General features: G+C 44.4%; 1 protein-coding gene across 1 annotated transcript; it reads left to right on the top strand.

Annotated features, from left to right (window-relative positions):
• Nucleotides 1-1,983: 1,983 nt before the first annotated feature.
• On the top strand, nt 1,984-4,086 carry LOC126540264 (cuticle protein 10.9-like). The gene is made up of 2 exons (XM_050187062.2): nt 1,984-2,146; nt 3,556-4,086. The coding sequence occupies exons 1-2, from the start codon at nt 2,006-2,008 to the stop codon at nt 3,907-3,909; spliced, it is 495 nt and encodes a 164-aa protein (XP_050043019.2). The 5' UTR covers nt 1,984-2,005; the 3' UTR covers nt 3,910-4,086.
• Nucleotides 4,087-20,306: the final 16,220 nt, after the last annotated feature.

Raw genomic sequence — 20,306 nt, 5'->3', positions numbered from 1 at the left:
AAAGAGTACAAGTGACGAGCTCTCTTTAATAAACATGGTAAAGAGGATGAGATCTAGAAGCAATGGCCCATGCTATACGTGGCAAAATACTTATGCATAGCACATCTCTAATCTTCCATAAACATTGGCAAGGGGGAATCTGTGCACTAAACGCGGAAAATAATTTCCCTAGCTCTACAAGGACACATGCCAACAACATATTTGGCAAGAAGTATGTGCATACGCCCCGTGGTAGATAGCAAATCATCTTCTGCAGATACGTTGGTGTCGCATATCCACCACCACAAATGAAACCATCCCACATACAACGCCTTTTGAAGCACATGGCGGGTAGTTTCGCTACAGCGTATATCAAGCTAGCAGCATCTTCTATCACTAAACCCATATGCAATAAAAGCTTCTATTGTGATAGCAAATTAATGGATACTCCAGGCGGATAAACGCCATCGTAGTGGACGTCGCAGTGACTGTCCGCAGAAGTCCAAATGCGGTAACATCGCGGCCAAGCGTGGTGAGGCGACAATGATGGTTGCTTGGTGGGGCAGCGCATTCTCGCGCCGCCCGCATGGGAGGAAGGCGGGGAGGGTGCGTGACGACTTCTCTCGCCCGCAAGGTGGGAGCAGGGAGACATGCACGCGATAGGAGTGGAGCCGGTAAGGGAGACAGAGTAGCGCGCGTCTTCGCTTCCACTCTGGCGGCCGCTGCACACAGCGCGACCGCGTGCGCCGCATGCGCCGTTTGAAGGCTAGCTGACAGGTTGGCATGCGCCGTGTTCTCGCGAGCGCGATTCGCTTTGCAGCGGAAGGCATCCATGAAGCGGAATTTGCTCACCGTTGCTGCCGCTCTTGAGGACGCCAGGATTCTGAAAGCCACTGTCCGCGATCATCGACTCGTATTTGCTTGCACACGCGTGACAGACACCATGCATGTTAATTTAGTTCATAAGCGAATCTTTGTCGCAGCTTATACAGCTAATAACGCTGCTAACTGTTACTTCAGATAGCTGTCTCCTAATTTGCTATCGCAAGAAATGCTTCGCCCTTAGGGCTAAATTACGACTAAGTTTTCTATCTCTCGCGTGCACGTTGCGTGATCCAAACTACGAATCTGTGATAGATAAGCGACATCAGACTGTTACGTGTGTACGCTGCTCTTGGTGTTCTACGCTGAGGCACGCAAGGGAAACCTTGGCAGAATGTCGAGAAAATGGCAGCGCCCGTCGAAGTGAGTGTCATCAACTTAGGATCAATTTTGTTGCTGTGTTTCGCTGCTGCAGTCATTTATTTCCAAGCGAGGATTGCACTTCCTTTAGATTTGTGAGCTCAACAGCATGGTTTCAGCGACCCTAGGTGTTCTTTTCGTAATGTCTACGTTATTAGCCCGCTGCCCGCTTCACAAAAAGGACGTTAAACCGCACACACCCCTATATTTCCGAGGCATACTGCTCCACATTCTTGCTTGCAATTTTTTTTCTTTTCTGTAGATGGCGCCATAACCTACATTTGCTTAGTATGCCTCTATAGCAGGTGGGACTATCGAGACACCCTTCACTTGCTGAAACACAGCATGACATGTGAAGGGCAGACAAAAATCAGAATGTCTGCGGCAAGGCGAAGTGTGGTCGGCGCATCGCGTACCATTTGATAGAAAAAGCGATACGTGGTTGTTTTACCTCAGTAAATGTTAAGGCAGGACAGTTGGCCAGAGGCCACCCGAGGAGTAAACTGCAAGTGCAAAATAACGAAGCCACTGAGGCCACGGATGGGCCCGACAGAATGACGCAATCTTTCCACGAATGTGAACCGGCGGTGGAATTAGCCGGAAATTTATGTGCATTTGCTTGTCTATCACTTTCAACTGATATACATTTCTATTACTTACGCGGCTTTCGCTATTCTTAGCATTCCGCTCGGCTAAACTACTTAAAAGGGATGGTTTGTACCACGTTCTGCAGAATACCTATTGGTAGCATCATACGGACTGATCTCCGCTTTTTCAGGTACTCATGGTTTCCATGGTTTCCATGACTCTCGGCGGCGGTCAGTTTGGATTTGGCAGCGGATTCGGCAGCGGATTTGGCGGTGGACTTGGTGGCGCCTTTGGCACTTCCTACGGCGCCACATTCGCGCGGCAAGAACAGTATTACGTGAGTACCTCCAGACGTATATAAAATAGCGTCGTTTGTAAGTCGCTATGAGGCCACATGCACTAGAAAAAGACTTGGTGCATGGCGTGAAGTTTCTGCCAAAAGGTGACATCCAACGCATAGATTAAGTCAGGCAGGTGGCTTGTGCGGTGCCTCTTTCCTTTGATGAATCATATTGCGGTATTTATTTGCCCTTTCTTCAGGAATCCATGTGCCCTTGTTGCGACAAAATACTAGACCTGGCGCAAGAAGTTTTAATTACCTTTCTTGAATCAGCAATTACGCATCAAAATGTTTGAGGAAGTGAAACTGTTCGCTCGACCATCAGTGTAACATTGTGTCCTTGGTTTTTCGTTAGAAGGTTTAACTAATACTTCAAGCAGCGCCGAATAAAATAAGAAAACATTCCAATGGTCGACAGCAGCGCGAGTAACGAAACAGTACCAATAATAACGTTTCACAGCTTATCGTTACAAGAATTAACCTCTGCATGCACCCATCGCGTAAGTAGAAGGAAATTCACATGAGCCATTGCTCTGTCAAGTCCAGTAAAATGACAAGCGTCGTCACTTCCAAAAAGAAACGGAAAACATTATCCATGTTGACTTCTCTAGTAGGTGGCATAAATTTCATTCATCACCTGCTGAGCTCTCCTGCCTACGATTATCCTACTGTCGACATGTGAACGCTCTGCCTGGTGTAAGAAATTATTGAAACGACAATGCGGTTTTACAGTCTGACGAAGAATAGTGGCCACTGGAGCAATTGCAAGGTTTCAAAAGAGAAAAACTTACTTATATCTGTGCGGATTTTCTAAGCAGGGGGTTGATAACGTCTCACATTGCTAATAAAAATGAGCAGCTGCTCTGCGAAAAAGTGGTGAGCTGCATTTCAACCAGAGATGCTTCGTACCAGCCCTCGTAGTACCACCGGTGCTAATCATTTTCTGTGTGGAAAGAAAATTACAAGCATCATAGGTTGTGCGAGAAATCCAGGTAATCGAGATAAGAAAACTGGCAGGAAGATCGTGAACATCATTCAGCATCAGGAACTGATGTTGAATTGCCGGTCATTCGCATGTAGAATAGCTGTGGATTTCTTTGGAAACTCGTAATCAACTTGCAAGTTTAAAATATGTGCAACATTTCTACGTTTCATACCTAGTAATTGTTAATATATATCGAGAAATAATAAATCATGCTGGGTTGAAATTAACTTCACTGCGCCGCTATACAAAGTGCCTTTCAGAGAGATGCCTAGCAGCAAGCAACGCCTTCTGGATTCAAACAGCAATGTTTGACGAAGCTTGGTGCACAATTGAAACCTTAGATACAAATGATCTTGATCATCATATTATCTTTGTGCTAAGCCACAGCCATGTCGCACTCATCAGAAATTTCTGAACGCAGCCACCGCAACCGTACAGCTTCGGCTACAACAACGTCGACCAGTACGGCACCAAGTCCTTCCACAAAGAACAGGGCGACGCCTCTAACACCAAGACGGGCATGTACGGCTACTCGGACGCGAACGGCATCTTCCGCCAGGTGAAGTACATCGCTGATGCTGGCGGATTCCGCGCAAAGATTGACACCAACGAGCCCGGAACCGCCCCTGGAGCAAGTGCCGACGCGGTCTACAATGCGAACCCTCTCCCCGCTGGCCCCCAGTACCGAGTCATTGGTGGATCCTCACCCTTCTCTTCTCCCTACACGAGCGCCTCCACTTTTGGCTTCGGTTACGGCCGTCCTTGGTCAGGATAGTCAAGTGCGTGACGTAGGGAAGCGTTTGTTAAATATTTGACCCGGCTTCTGACGGTACTCCCTTGTCGAAGGAACAGGCTAACCAGCCGTTGTCAGAAGCTGTGGCGTTTCATGTGAACTCTACAGTTACGACTGTATACATGTAGGTTAAGGAATCTTAACTGCGAATAAAGTTCTGCTTCAGCGATCGTCATGTGCTGCTGCTCGTTTATTTCGTGACAAGTAAGGTATCTGTACGGACTCTCGGAAGCTAGCGGAAGCTTGCCACCTGCAAGAACCGAAAACGGCGTAAGACATTCGCAGTCTCTCGGGATTGCGTCTATTAATTCGGCATTTCAATAGGCCTTGCGCATGCCTAGCTCACAGCTGTACGTCACTCCTTCACAAGGACACGCAATTCGCGTGGACTACTTGTGTTACTTCGCATTCCGCCAACTAAACTTTCTGCTCACATCCAATTCACTTTTGTGCAATTTCGATCATAAGTGTCCTACTGAGCTTACCACACTGATGTTAGTGGTCCAGATGACGACACTACACTCCTGAAGCTGCATGGCGAATTACAGAAAGGTATCGCCTACAGAATCTCTACCATTGCTAAGGCTGAGTGGAACCTTGGAATCACCGAGTTAGAATGCGCCTAGAGGTGCCACCCACAAGTTAGGAACATATTGATACGGCAGGAAATTCAGGACAATCATTGCCTACCACTGTCTGGCTTGGTTGTAGTAGTCCACTCCACTAGTCAGTTAACTCACTCGTCGTTACTTCTTAAAGAACAGGACTTCTTACATACAAGAGTAGTTTCACGTACAATAAACAATTGTTTATATTTCTTGCGTATGCACTTCCTGGAATGCAAAGAGTTTATTCAACCTGCCAATAAAACACACGCCCGATGCTATCGTCACTGGCTAAGACTACTCCATCGCTTTCAATGAATTCAATGCGGTTTCGGCAGGCGCGCGATCGAGTAGACCTCGATAAGGCTCTTCAGCTAAGATCTCAAGTTTCCTTTAGGTTGCACAGATATGTTTTGACAAATTCCCGGCTCCCTGAATTGAAGGGCCATCAGTATTGACGCCAACGCTTTCAGCAACACTGAACATAACGGTTTTTTGTCGAACCTTAGCTAACGAATGTTCGACAGCTTTCATTATATTACTCTTTCACTAATTCCCATTCGTCCCGTAAGTCGAAGGTCACCTCAAGGGCCTGAGCATGGTACTGGGCCTTCTCCTTGAGGTGACGCCGTTTCCGCCGAAAGGCGTGGTCCTGCGTGACTTGCGCGGGACACTATGCTGAATCCAAGCGAAGTGCCGCGGCTCATATTTATTGCGCGAGATGTGCAGCGAATTCGCCGCACTCGCGCGGAAGCTTGTCAGGGTCCGATTGCAATACTTGCTTCAGTGCTTCCCGGCATGCTCGGCAGTGTCATTGTAGGATACATATATATCATGCGATGGTACAACGCTTTCTACATGTACGTGGGCCCGTACAAAGGCTGCATGTTAGACAGGACTCAACACATCAAGCACCCAAGATGGTCAGGCGCAGGCAACATCATTAAATAAGGTCTCACTGCCATTGGGGCATATCAGCAAATGTTACCACACGTGCCGGCAAATTTTATTGTAGGAATGCTATGAACGTTAGCAGTCTAATTCATAACGTCGTTAGAAGTTCATTAGGAATACATGAGACAGTCGCAAGAAAACTTCTCTGGGGCGCATATTAGAAAGAAATTACATGCCCACAAGAAAAACGCTCATCAAGTATTCAACAGAAAGACGGTGGCCAATATGTTTTAGAATAACATTGTAAATATCAAGCGAAGGTGCAGCACTTTCCACAACATGTACGTAGGAATGTACATATGCTGCATGTTAGGCATTACTCAACAAAAGAAGGTTAACAGAAAATTTTATTCGGCATATCAATGCTACCTTGAACGCACGAGGAGGTTAAATGAAAGAAAACATAGCATCCGCCTCGTTACTGGTTTGATATTTCTTTTTCTTTTAATCTCGCTACTGATGATTGAGGAGCGGCTGTTCCTCTGGCGGAGCGTCGTCAGCTTGAAGTGAGTTTATGAGCACCCTGTATAGTAGAAAGGAAAGAACATCAACAAAACGTGGCAGTGCACCACACAAAGACACACTGAATCACTTGCTGCAGAACGATCTGGAGATCTTATGGCTAGTTCTGCAAAAAAAAAATTATGTTCACAATGTTATTGAGGAACCCCTGCGAGGTCTTGGGGTGCAGCAGTAACTAAAGCACGCAAAAATTGCTCTTGGCTGTGCTACCGTGCAGCGTGGACCAGCTGTGGCGTGGTTACATGTGAAATATTTCGGCTGTATCGGTTTCCACTGGGCAAATGAGAGCAGTGTCTGATTACTTAGCGTGGAAATGAGCATAGGAGTGCTCGTGCGCGGGAACCTAGTGCATGCCCGAGACATCCAAGTGTCAGTCAGTGTAGAATATTTGTATCAGTTACCGGCATAGTTCTCGTACATTTCAAGCCTACTATGCCATGCCTTTGTTGGCCTCTGGCATAAATCCCAATGGAGAAATACACCACACCATGTCTGGTGTTTTTTTATCGTTTACACCAGAGAGCTCCTTTCAGAGGGAGGGCACAAGTTGAAAAACAAATGTATAATTGTTTGATAAACAATACTTGCATAAAAAATTGAATAAATAAGCATGGCGACTGGTATTCCGTGTCATTAAAGAGCTTTCTTTGTCATGCAATCACAATGGGCGTCGGTTGACACACGTCCCATTTTGGGATGTGGTATTCCTCACTGATTCTGTTGCATCAGTCGGTCGCTATAGGTGAACAAAATAGATAATCGATCTAAATTCGACGCACATTTTGCCGTGTCAATGCATTGTCAAGTGGGACGAGCACAGTGACCCTTGAGTGAATTATGGTGCTCTCCTAGACGCATGCTGAGGCACCGCTCAGTTTGCATGCGTCATGTACATTTCACCAAATATACACGTGATCAAAAGAATACACTACAGAACCCCTTGAGGACACAAAATCAATTTTGGGTGTCTTTAATTAAGCCAGCCTCCACTGTCTGGGTGCCCTTCTCAAATCTCTTGTGGACTGCTAAGCACGTATATTTCCAGCAAAGATAAAGGAGGCAGTACATGCACAACGATTCACGACTGAATTGAAAAAGGCAAGAAGGCAAGTGAGGCTGCCTTCTTTAATATACCACCAAGTTTGTCCAGTCTGTGTCAGAGACAGTGTACAATATTCCTTTCATATGTGGTCAAATGTTCATAAGGCAGACTGGCCGGTGCCTAAATAAGTACCTATGAGATCACCATATTTCACTCAAAAGAAAAGTTTGCTCGGCCGACTTGGCCACGCATTGCTGCAATGGGGCTTCTGGCCTGAATAAGATTGAGTAAGATATTAGATAAATAAGAAAATGTGTGAGCCGGCCCTCATTAATAATCATGAAGAAAGGCGTCCTTTCTAGATGACAAGAGATAGAAATAGCCCTGTGCCTATATACTTATTTTTTTTTATGCAAACACCGTTTATCGTGATTTCATGACTTTGTATTACAACTTCCGCCTTCCCTCTCAAATTGTGCGCAATACAAGTGCACATGCAGGGATATTTTTTTTTAATGATTCCATCAAGTTAAACAGTCAGTTGTTAGACGGGGTCACGTTGTATGGTCTTCCTTCCCTCCCTGTGTAAATTTTGGCTTGAAAAGTTACATGAACTGACCGACAAACTCAAAGAGACTGTACAAGTTTCACCTGTGGACCCGGCTGGTTCTCGGAAATGCACAAAAAGAGCGATGAGTGTCTGTTGGCATCCTGTAGTGTGTGCAAACACGTTTCGACATTGCTGCAGTAGACATGGACTCACAACTGCTACAATGCCTACCTGCATGAATGGTGGTAGCTTGCAAAGAATATAATCAGAGGGAGAGAAAACACAGCAAGCTTACCAGTAATCACCTCACTAGTGAAGTGACTGCAGCATAAAGAAGACTGGCCTTCCTATCTATAATTCAAGAAATTTGAGCTCATCTAATGTGTATTTGCCAATGATAGGTATTAGAAGAACAAGACAGAAATAATTGTAAATATCGATGTTAGACAATGGTATTCATGCTGCATGCTTAGACCTGTGACACATATATGGCGCACTACACTTGGAATTCTTTTACATAGACAAAAACTGCACATGCGTGTAGCATAAGCCCAAACAAAAATATTGGAAATATATGCTACATCATAGAAAACAGTTTCAAGGAAATAAAACCAAAATAACATGAGAAATATACTTTGTAATAACCAAAAAAAATCATTTAACCTGCAGCTAAGGCGATGATGCGAGAAAAAATTCTAAACGTCAAGACATGTGAGGTCTAGTTTTATACAGACCAAGAATATGTGTCCATACTGTCTACGAACATAAATATGTAGCAAATGGAAGAAAGTTGCATAAATATTTCGCCTACTAAGTAAGCTGCGTTTAGTGATATCTACATAAAATTATGTAATAATGATAGCGAAATCCTACTTTTGGAACACGTACACTTAATGCATACCTGAAATGTCCCTCCAGATTACACGCCGTGCTGCTGCAGCTATCACCACGGTTTATTATGTGGAAACTATTTTGGGTCACGGCTTCACCCCTACAAAAATAATTATGTGTTCACTTACAGCTGTGGCACAATAAGACTGTCATATTTTGAGCACATGCAAGGAGACTGTAAAAACAGTCACGAAAACAATGCCTGCACAAGTGCAGGGTGGCAACCGAACACAAAGTCGAAGTCAATGATAAATGTCATGATAATAGGGAGGCCTTTATCACAGCACAATTTTGCCTTTACGACGCGGACCGCGCGAGCAACTAATATTCTCTATTATAGAGACGTTACACCATATAAGTGATGCCGGTCATAATATAACCTTCCAAGTCACTGCGGGATTATCGGCAATGAACGGGCGGATCAAGATGCCCGCTCAGCCAATACTGAGGAGCGCCACGTCCCAATTACACTTTCTAGAACTGACTCAGCACGGAAGCTCCGCCTACTTGCTCGGCAAAGGACCATGTCGCAATGGAGCGAGCCACATTTAAGAAATACGTGACTGTACTCACTCGATCCCACATTAAGTCTTCGAGCGCCATCACAGCTTCGCGTGGAGACGCCACGGTTTTATATCGACTGTGGTTGGACTTTGCCTTTTCCAAAGCCTATGCATTGCGCATAGGGATGACCAACACCGCAATCTGTGATCACTGCGGCCATGAAGAATCGATTGACCATACTTTGTGCACCTGCCCGCAGTACAATCCACAGAGGGAATGCCTTCGCCATGAACTTGCCCAGCTGGACGACCAACCGCTATAGGAAAAAAAAAATTTTACAACATCGAAAGGACCTACCGTCACAGAAGAAGACCGTGAAATCACTATTGCGCTTTTTGCGATCTACCGGTCTTTGTGAACGTCTTTAACTGGAACGTCTCTAGTTTGTGTGTGCCTTCGCGTGTGCGTGTTTTTTTTTTTTTGCAATTTCCTCTCCTTCCTCTCTCTTAACCCTATCTCCCATCCTTAGTGTAGGGTAGCAAACGGGAGACTGATATCTGGTTAACCTCGCTGCCTTTCCTCTTCATCTCTTTCTCTCTCTCTGAACACGCGCGCAGCAGCAGCAGCGAATTACAAGAAATTTTTGTTTACAACACAACTCTAGAGTTTCTTTCATGACTTAGTTTAAGCAACTTTTCCTTCTCATGTTTAGTTACGTCAAAGTTGTGGTAGCATCCCTTGTCTTGAGGAGAAGCCTGCACCAGTAGCAAGCTGTGATTGCCTAAATTTTTGCCCAAATAGTGCTCGTAAACCGAAAACCTTGTAAGCAGAGATTTTTTACAACGTCGAACCATTTATAAGCAAGGAAATATGATTCCAGTTAGAATCTGCGAAGAGGCAGATGAGTCGTTGTCATGCGCCTTCAGTAGAAAAGCGAGAGCTCACGCACAGGCGCGAATGATGAAGGCGATTATTTCCGCACATAATCTTTCTCGAAAGAAAACGCTTATCAAGATTTGCAATTTCGCATTATGACAAAAAGCTTACGTGACTAAGTTCTGACACCAACCGCTCAGTAAGCATCAGCATAGGTTTCACTGTTATCGTGGAAGTTCTCTTTCCCGCGTTCGCGAGCTACTATGTGCCCCAGAGGAGAAGCGTGCACACATGGGTGTAGTTAACAAGCACGGCTGCTCACCTTTTGAATGGCACGACGCGATGCGAAAGCGCCCTCCAAGTTGCCGGTGCTGCTATGTTACTCCCAGCATACATGCCGTTGCTTAGAGGACGAGATTCGGCACGCTAATAATACGCATTATTTCTTTGCGACGTCCATGCAACTTTCCACGACAAGAGACAAAGGAAACGCACTCCACGGTATGAACATCGTTGGTCCCCATTTGGCTGGCGTTCACGCATACGTGAGTTTGCAACTAGACATAAGCTGTCATCTGGCACATATGCGGACACGTACTATGTGACATTTCATTACACCAAACACAAAAACACACGATCAAACAAGCATATCGTTGCAGCTCACACACCCGACCGACTCGTTGTAAACAGAACAGCCGGAATGGATGGATGATGTGAGCGTCCCGTTTGAAACGGGCGGTGGGTGGCGCCACCAAGAGGCCGCAAGGCGCCAGCGTCATCTGTGGACTTGTGCGACTACTACGGCCTCCTTGATGCTTAAAATATTAACCAGTACACTCATGTTTTGTGCCGCATTGCGCTGAACTACGTATAGATGTTGCGAGACAAAAAGAGCCACCGATAAGTAGATATTGTAAGCTATAGCTTGGCATAGAAAGAAAGTCTATAACGCATTTTCAATTTTGAATCACTGCTGCTGTCTGCAACCAGCAAGACTATCGCCTTCGACATCAGAAAATGTTATCCCTGTAGAAAGCCGTCGCTGTGGCGTTATTCGAATGATTTGCACTTCGGTCACCACTCTTAAAGCCCGTGAATTACGTCTTCCGCTCCTGCCCGTGTATCCTGCGCCATCACATCATTTTAAATAACTTCCTCCTGTCGTTACCATCAACTGTATAGCCTCGTACATTGTTGGCGCTATCTCCAAGGTACACATGTGGAGTACGCGATGTTTCAGTGCACGTTGCAACAGTGTCAATTGGAAAGCATCAAATCTGGTCGTGTTGCGCTGGTTACACTCGTGGCCCCGTCCGTGTCTTGATTTCGTGTTAGCGTGTTTAATGTGCGCGTGCAGCACCCCTGTATGCGTGCCAGAAATGTGCGCCGGTGTACGATGTGCATGCAACCAAGTGCAACAGTGCATTCCAGCAAATAGATGCTGCCGCTTGCGCGCAGTTTTTTCTGTCATGATCATGTAAATGTGCACTATTGTCGGTTGCCACTTAAAGACAAGTAACACAGCCATGAAACCAAAGTACACAGAACCAGGCACACGCTACATGTCTGCACTGTTTACCAGAAGTGATAATGGGGCAGCGCGAACTCACTGTAGTCTTAAAAAAAGAGTCGGTGTATTATGGCTACCCCGGATAAATTGGAGTCGTTTGCACAGCATGCATCACCTCCTTTATTTATTTAAACAATAGATTAATGATAACGCAGTACTCGGCGCTCATGTAGAGGTATGTCGTTTTTCTTCATTTTTGTCTCTTAGACTGCCCGCATCCATGAATCTAAACCGCTCCCACCAAAGTCTAGGGGTTCCACACTCACCGAAGGTCATGCGTCCCGTTGCCCTAATTAACTATAGAATAATCAATTGTACTTTAATTAAAATTGCCTTCATTAACATCGAAGGTTGTCGTTCGACTTTCACCCAACTTCGTTGGTTCATGTGCCTTCATTGCCATATCTAAATACATGTGCCCAATTACCATCACCTTCATTAACAACAAAAGTCGTGGGTTCGACACCCCCAGAGTCCGCGGGTTCCAGCGCCCTAACTAACTATATCTTAACTAACTGCACCTTAATTAACATCACCTTCATTAAACCAAAGGTCGTGCATTCGATTCCCACCAATAGTCATGGGTCCAAGTGCCTTAATTTGTTGTACCTTAATTAACATCACCTTCATTAGCAACAACGGTCATGGCTTTGACTCGCGCCATAGGTCGTGGGTTCGAATGCCTCATTTATTTATTTATTTATTTATTTATTTATTTATTTATTTATTTATTTATTACAAATACCTACAGCGCCCGAGTTGGGCATTATCGTAGGGGGGATAATTACAAACGTAAAGGTCAACTTCGTGAACAACAGCATAATATGATCTGCGGTGTTAAAAATACAATCATCGTAATTAGTAGAGAAGGGCAACACATCCGGTACTAACAACATCCTATTATAAAATTTGTTACACAATGCATAAAACAGCACACTAGAAATATTGTCCAAAACAGATTCATGTAAAGTTCTCTATGTCAGATGAAAAATTGGGTGCAGACACTACCTCATCCGGGAGCAAATTCCACTCTGAAATTGTTCGCGGAAAGAATGAAAATTTAAATACATTAATACGGCTTTGGTAGGCCCTTATTTACTTGGAATTGTCACGTCTTTTAGACTGACAATGAGGTCATTTTAAATATATGTTCTTATCGTTTCCTGTGTTACCGCTGTTAATGTTGTGTAAAAGCTTTCCCTTGATTATTTTTCTGCGTGTGGACAGCAACTTCCACCCTAGATTTTCCCTGATATGCGAACCTCTAATTCTGTACTCGTAGATGCCCGCGACGAATTTTTCTGCCCTTTTAAGAACGTGCTCTTCCTTGTCTTCAAGAACTATTGTGAAGGGGTCCCATGCTGCGCAATCGTATTCTAACACCGGCGTAATATTTGTAAGATACAAAGCTTCCTTCAATGGTTTGGGCGCATACTTGAAGTTCCTCTGGAAAAGGTGCAAAAGGCGGCACGCTTTAGCGCTTGTTATGTCAATGTGGGATGTCCAGTCCAATGCCGCAGTTAAAGTGACGCCCAGGTATTTCACTTCGTCAACGCCTTGCACTAAAGCATTATTTAGAGAGTATGAACTTGGCACCGTTTTCTTTTTGTTTGTAAATCTAACATGATAACACTTTGCTACGTTCAAATCCATTTTCCATTTAGCACACCAGGAACAATTTTTTTCGAGATCAAACCGCAGCACACTCGTATGTTCGGCACTTGACATAGGATGGTACACAACGCAATCATCCGCATACACTCTGATACTTGAAACACAGCCTTCACTTAAGTAATTGATAAATATGAGGAACAGCCACGGCCCAAAGACTGACCCTTGAGGCACACCTGATAAAACATTAAGTGTTCTTGACGTCGCACCGTTCAGAACCACTTTTTGCTGCCGTTTATACAAATATTCTTTAAGCCAACCGTAAAGTGAATCAGGAAGGCCAAGAAATGACAGTTTTTGTAAAAGTAAGTCATGTGGGACTACATTAAACGCCTTTCAAAATCAATAAAAATAGCATCCATCTCTGTACTATTGTTAAAGCCGAGTGCAACGTCATGTATGAATTCAGTAAGTTGAGTGGTACAGAATAATCCCAGGTGAAATCCATGCTGGGTCGGGATGAAAAAATCATGGTCATGAAGATGCCTAATAAGACAGGAGTAAATACCATGTTCTAGTGTTTTACAACAAAGAGATGTCAAAGACACCGGTCTGTAATTGCTTGCCAAATCACGACAACCACTTTTAAATATAGGAGTTACATTGGCAATTTTGCAGTCACTAGGTAATTTTTGAGAATTTATTGACTTGGTAAACATTTCAACCAATATAGGAGCAATACTGTGTTAACAGCGCTTCAAGACGTGATTTGATATACCATCCGGATCATGAGCGGAATGAGGATTAATGTTGCACAACAGAGCCCTAATTCCAGCCTCAGTTAAAACGATGTCATGCATTTGAGGTAATTGTTCGTGTAATTCAGGTATCGGCGTATGACGACATGCTGTGAAGACGGAATGAAAATATTCGTTAAAGCAATCAGCTTTTTCGTGTGTCATAACGAACGCCCAACAAGGTCTTTTCTGTTACTTTTGATATATCGCCATAGCTCCTGAGGATTAGGTCTTATTTTATCAACTAGCGACAAGTATGCTCTTTTTGCTGCGTTAAGTCTAGTTTCAAGCTTTTAGTTAGAGTTCTAAGCTTGTCATATAAGTTCTGAGTTGGTGCTATCTTGAATGCCTTGTATACTCAGGCCTTCTTTCTTATTGACAGACGCAGTTCTTTCCTAATCCAAGGTTTATCCATTCCACGTCTAGATGATGTCACTCTTGAGGAAATGTATTTAGCCACCAAACACAGGATTTTGTCCCTGAACAGAGCCCATAATCTTTCTATGCTGTACTGACTGCTGTATTCCAGCAATACTGGCAGGAATAAGTGTAACTATTCGTCTATGGCATTATATTTCCACTGTTCATAGATAAACATCTTTCTCGGGCAATTCTTGCTAACCTGTAACTTCTTGCACACTATTGTTGCATTTACGACCTGCTGATCACTTATTCCTGGTGCTGCCGTAACTGCTTCAACTAAATCGTCATTGTTGCTAAACAACAACTCCAACGTACTGTCCTTAGCTGAACCGTAACGCGTTGGGAAATTTACAAACTGAGCAAGTTCATTGTTCCGTGTTAGTTCAATGAAGGCCAAGTGAAGTACCGAGGCATTCGTCACTACAGGATAGCGGTCACGCCATATAACTTCAGGCATTTTAAAATCGCCCCCAAATAGAAAAGTTTCCGATGATAAGACCGGCAGTGATCGTGCAAGGCTGTGAAATGGTTCTATGCTTGTTGAAGATGGTATCCCGTAAAACGATCCCACCACAATGCTGTTACCACCAGAAAGCAATATTCTGCACTAAATACATTCTGGAGAAACATCACAGTATAAGGGTACACTTCTGATTCTGTCATGTACAAGAATGAACACACCTCCTCCCTGGTGATTACGGTCTTTTCGATAAGCTATGTATTCGGATGGAAACACTTCACAATCCGATATGCCAGGGTCGAGCCACGATTCTGTCCCGATGACAATATCTGGTTGTGAAATGCGCAGCAGGCTAGAGAATACATCTGTTTTATTCTTCATGCTCCTACAATTGATAACGATGGGGAACAAGCGATCTGCCGTGTATGTTCTGAGCCGCGGCGGCTCACGCTTTGTTTTCTATTGAATGTACTCCCGTACGGAATCTGTTGTACGATCGTAAGTATAAGTCTTACCTTCATAAGTCATCTTGTTGTACTCCAGCTTATATCTAGCTCCAGAGTTCTGTTCTCGCGCAAAAGCAATCAGTTTGCTTCGACATCACCGAACCTTCTGGGAGTAGTCTTCACTTAGCGACATTCTGCTGCCTTTTAATTTCGCAGCCGCAGAAAGAAGACGCTGTTTGTCCTTGAATAGTCAAAACTTCACAATAATGGGCCTTCGTTTACCGTTATTATGTTTCCCCATCCTGTGAGCCCTTTCAATTGTTGACGGTCCAACAGTAATACCCAGTTTGACCGAGCAGACAGTCATAACCTTCCGTTTTGATTCTTCCCATGTTTCCTTCTCGTTCTCATCATCTGCGCCGAAAAACACTAAGTTATTCCTACGTGAACGATTTTCGAGTTCGTCCTGATTGATCAATACGTTTCGCATAGCTTTTGAGAGCTGGGTATTTTGCGCCTGCACTTCTTGTCTGTGCCCAAGCGCAGGCAAAACAGATAAATCCTCTGCTAATTTGGCAACTTTTGACGTTAGTTTCCCATGTTTGTCTTCGATTTGCTTGTACTCAGTTCGCAGTGTTTCTAACTGTTTAATTATTTTGTATTGACCTGCCAATATCTTTGGTAACGAACATATTGCTTCCATTAGTTCACGCTCTTGCTTTTCCGACAAGGGGCCAGGGTTCTCTTCGACGTCCCCAGCTAATAGTAATCTTATTCTAATCAAAAACTATTGCACCAGCCCATCTCGGCACCAGAATTATTCGCCTTAATTATTATCGCATTCATTAACACCATATGTCGTGGGTTCGACTGCCCCCAAGGCCGCGGGTTCGAGTGCCTTAATGAAATATATAATTATTACTTGTGTCCTAATCAACGTCGGCTTCATTAACACCAATGGTCAAGGATTCGACTTCCAGCAAAGGTCGTGGGCTCCAGTGCCTTTGCTAACTCTGTCTTAATTGATCCTTAATACCAAAGGTCGTAATTCGTAGTCTTAATTAACACCATACGTAATGGGTTCAACTCCCGTGAAAGGTCGAGGGTTTGTAACGTTTTTGTACATCGTGTGCGCACGCCGACAATGCCGGATTTTCCGCCTCATGAGCCACTTATTGCTCTCCATTAAAAGAATTTTTCGCAACATGGCGTCGTACACATTATAATATGATGCGGTTTGACATTAGCAATAACACAATAAAGCTGTCTACTCCTCTCATGATAAATCTTGGGGTGCGTTGCATTTGAGTCTCTGATGTACTTGGGATGCCAAATAACATTCGACGGTGCATTTATTATGAATATATGACGTCTCATTAGGAATACGCAACGTTCGAATCAGAAACTCATTGTCCATTTTCATAAGGGTGCGCGGTCCAGCTAGCCGACACTGTCGATGAGAGCCAGGGGATGTTGGCCGTCGGCTAGGCTGAGGGAGACTGCGTCCGCCCCCCTGATTGCTAGCGTCAATAAAAAAGTTGACGTCTCTCTCTCTCATGCGCCAGCATTGTATCGCTAGCCTCCACAGAAAGGACTTCAACCCCGGAACGTATGACCGAATGAATACCACCCATTATACGGTGACAAAGAGAGTAGCGCCGCTTCTTGGCATATAGTGAGTATCTCGCGCATTAATTACTCACATCCACTCCAACTCAAAAGCTTACTTACGCTCCTTCTGTCACCCTATACGTGTAAAAAGTAGTCGGGAGGCAAGGAAAGCTTCCCTTTAAAAATTGCAGTCCACTCTACGAATTCCAGCGGAGCTGTAAAAGAGGACAAAAGAAACGACTAAGTGTAAATGTTTAATGACTTTCGGGTATTCCCCTCCGCGTCTGTAAAATTGTGTCCGCGTCTGCGAACATGCAAAATGATTAGTAATAGCGGCTCAATCTGTCGAGGTGTCCAAATTGAAACGCACCAAGCGCCTCAAGACGCTGGTTTGCCGGCAAATAATTTATGAGGATGTTCTATAGCCGCTTGTTTATGCCTGCGTTAGTAGCATAATGACTCTGTGTTCTTGTGGGATGTTCTCAAACGAACTCTGAAAAAAAGAGCTGCCGATAAGCCCTTCGGGTATTCGGTTCTCGTCACACGCAGCTGCAGGGACCGTGCCGGCTGACACGATAATGCTTTTGTGTATGAGCAGAGTGTGGGAAACGCGCATGGATGTCGGTAATTCCCGCGTAGGTGCAACGCCTGCGAGGCAACATCTTACTGAATATCTCGCGCGATGCCCTAAAGCAAGTGGTTTCAGGAGTCTGACACTTTGGTCGCATAGCCTCCCTGAAGACCGCTAAATCAGTACAGTCTATCCAAATGATGTAATAATGTTTTTAGCACAAAGCGACCTGCTTTGTACCTGTTTACGTAGTGTTGCAACCAAGATGATAAAAGGACAAAAGCGTCAGTGGCGTATGGGTTTCAATGACGGGCTTCTGTGCTAGAGGTTCTTTGTTCGAATTATGCTGTCGTATTTTTTTATTAAGGTTCATTATTTTATATATTGCGCAGTATTTTGTTCAAAATGACGAATTTACAATGTCCAAGAGCCGTTTAACGCCAGAAGGAGAGAGTTTATGCAAATCTATGTACTTCCCTCAACTCCCAAGCGGGCTCCCGTGGACACTAGCACCGGAGTTCTATTTAATCATGGAGGAAAGAAAAAATGGGAGAGGCCCTGACGTCACGTTTTTTCCGTGCAAGCATTCCTGGCCAGTTCGTGAAATCGGCGGTGTTTGTGTGAATTTGCGAAACAAGCGAATGAGGAAGGTGCCTGGGCCTCCCTGCTGGCTCCGGCGTATCTTCATTTTTTCTGAATATTTAATTAGAACTATGGGCAACGACAACGCGCAAATTTGTGGATTGAAATCCTTAAGCATTCTTCATACTCTTTAGAATAACACTTTGAACACAAAGGCTGAGAGGCCTGACATTGCGCTGCGGAACTGCTTCCTATGAATGGATAACGAAAAAAAAAATTATGAAGACCGAAGCCTGCTCACCATTCAAGAATACGTTGAGCATCCATTGGGAGGTGGTTCTTAGAGGCACTATAGTGCACTCTGTTAAGAGTGGAGGGGTGCTTCCCCTTACCACCTTACTTCACCCGTACGAGGAAGCAAACCGGTACATTCATCGAGCACCGCTTGCTCAAGCAACGCGTTCGGAACCCCGTGCAGCGCCTGCCACCGCCTTTGATCACACACGCTGCGTCTAGGGGCTGTGCCACCATGCCACCATGCGGTACTGATCGGTACTACCCTGCCAACGGTACCACCATACTGTCGCAAAGCGCGGTGACGAGGGCTTTATTTTGAAAGCGATCGGCTTTGGGGGAACAGTTGAGGTGACAATAGACGGCCGGTAGCCGTCCATCGTGCATCTCCTACACTTTCCTTCCTCCATTCCTGTGGTAATTACTGTGTGAAACTATGCACTGGGTGTTTTCTTTGGTTTCATCTTGCTAAGCTACGCGTCAGCACATGCTTTACTGGTTTGCTTTGCCTCCTCATAGAGTGTTGATGCATGGACATTGAAAGATGTATGGGAGGGAAGACATTTGCAGTTCCACTGTAAAAGCATAGGTTGAGGGTGCATAGTTGACATATCAAGCGTTTTAGAATTGTCGCCTAGGACTGCCTTGCGTTCATCGCATGCTCAGTTGTGGCCCACTAGGTCCATATGGCCCCAAGGCGCTTGCTGCTCAAAATAAAAAGAAATAGTCAATATTCTGAGACTTTCATTTTGTTAGAAAAATGATTTCGTTTAGGTTTTGCTTGTAACAGACTCCGCTTGTTGTGTTTTAAACGTATTATATTCTCACCGCTGCTTCGTCCCCAGAGCGCAACCCAACTCTGCTCTTGTCCCAACTCTAAAACTCTCATGCTCCGAATCGAAGAGCAACCAACGCACCGCGGCTTGGGACCTCAAAGTCTTGGGGCCCATAGTTCTTAAATTCTCTTCGCGCTTCTTAAGTTCTTAAATTCCCTCAAAAATTCGCGCTTACTGCGTCAATGGTACCAGGCAGCGAGGTAGCTGGAAATGCTTCCCGTAGCATCGATTCTAACCGTGCTTCGTATATGCAAAACGTATCTACGCTATATTCATAACTGTCGTCTCTCGTGCGCGAGACGTTGGTTCCCTCTGCTACTGTTCGTGAAGTGCGTTCACTTGTCTACCGCAAAAAAATGAAGGAAACTGCTTCAAACAAATATTTGCTTTATCAGGAGCATCATTACCCTCACGGTGTTCCTCTTCTGGTTTCCAAGACTCTTAAGTCTATGATTGTTCGCAACATGTGTGATGACATCAGTCTTGGTTTCGCTTTCATCCTATGAAAACATCTTTCCTAAAAACATTATTGCCACGCTTATACCAAATGTCACTGACTTGAATTTTATTGTGGCATTATGAGAATTTTCGAAATGCAACAGTTCTGGCTACGAAAGGAACAGACATTGTCAACTGCAAATCAATACTTCCACACTACCGCCTCGACATCCAGGTTCGAGGCAAAGAGGATGAGAACATATTCCTGGATTGTAGCGCGAAGGGATACAGACACTTCCAAGAATCCAAGAATATGTTACCGTGCCAACTAGCTCAACTTTCTATCCTTTGGCATCATAAGAGGATGAGCAACTGCAGTTCGCGGACTTTTATGACATTCTGACTAAAGGACCAGCTGTGGTGTGTTCCTCTTCTAGGTGAAACTGCAACTCGTTAGAACATGGGAATATGTGGCTGCCACTCCACAAGTACATAAACAAGATTTCCTAAATTTATTTACAGAATTGTAAAAACTAATAAATAATATCTGTCACTCTATGGTGCAAAGCACAATGACGTTTTAAAGAACTGACCCAGGATTTACAGAACTTTTTTTTGTCGATTGGGCATATTTTAAACAACAGACCTTAGAAACACATTTCGAACACCGGTTAGGAAACATAAAAAATGGCTTTAAGAAAAAAGAAGAAGACGTGTTACGACGAGTATAAAGTATCGATAGATTGCAAGAAAACCACTACTTAGTTCTTCAGGTTTCTCATTATTTTTCGGCGGG

The sequence above is a fragment of the Dermacentor andersoni genome, chromosome 2, assembly GCF_023375885.2.
Source record: "Dermacentor andersoni chromosome 2, qqDerAnde1_hic_scaffold, whole genome shotgun sequence".
Lineage (NCBI taxonomy): Eukaryota > Metazoa > Arthropoda > Arachnida > Ixodida > Ixodidae > Dermacentor > Dermacentor andersoni.
This window is presented reverse-complemented; position numbering and strand designations above follow the sequence as displayed.

Bases quoted from the DNA above. Each gene is read 5' to 3' on its own strand.
- LOC126540264 (XM_050187062.2), top strand. From the start codon at position 2,006: ATGGTTTCCATGGTTTCCATGACTCTCGGCGGCGGTCAGTTTGGATTT. The intron at 2,147-3,555 runs GTGAGTACCTCC...TTCTGAACGCAG, and splicing joins CGCGGCAAGAACAGTATTAC to CCACCGCAACCGTACAGCTT.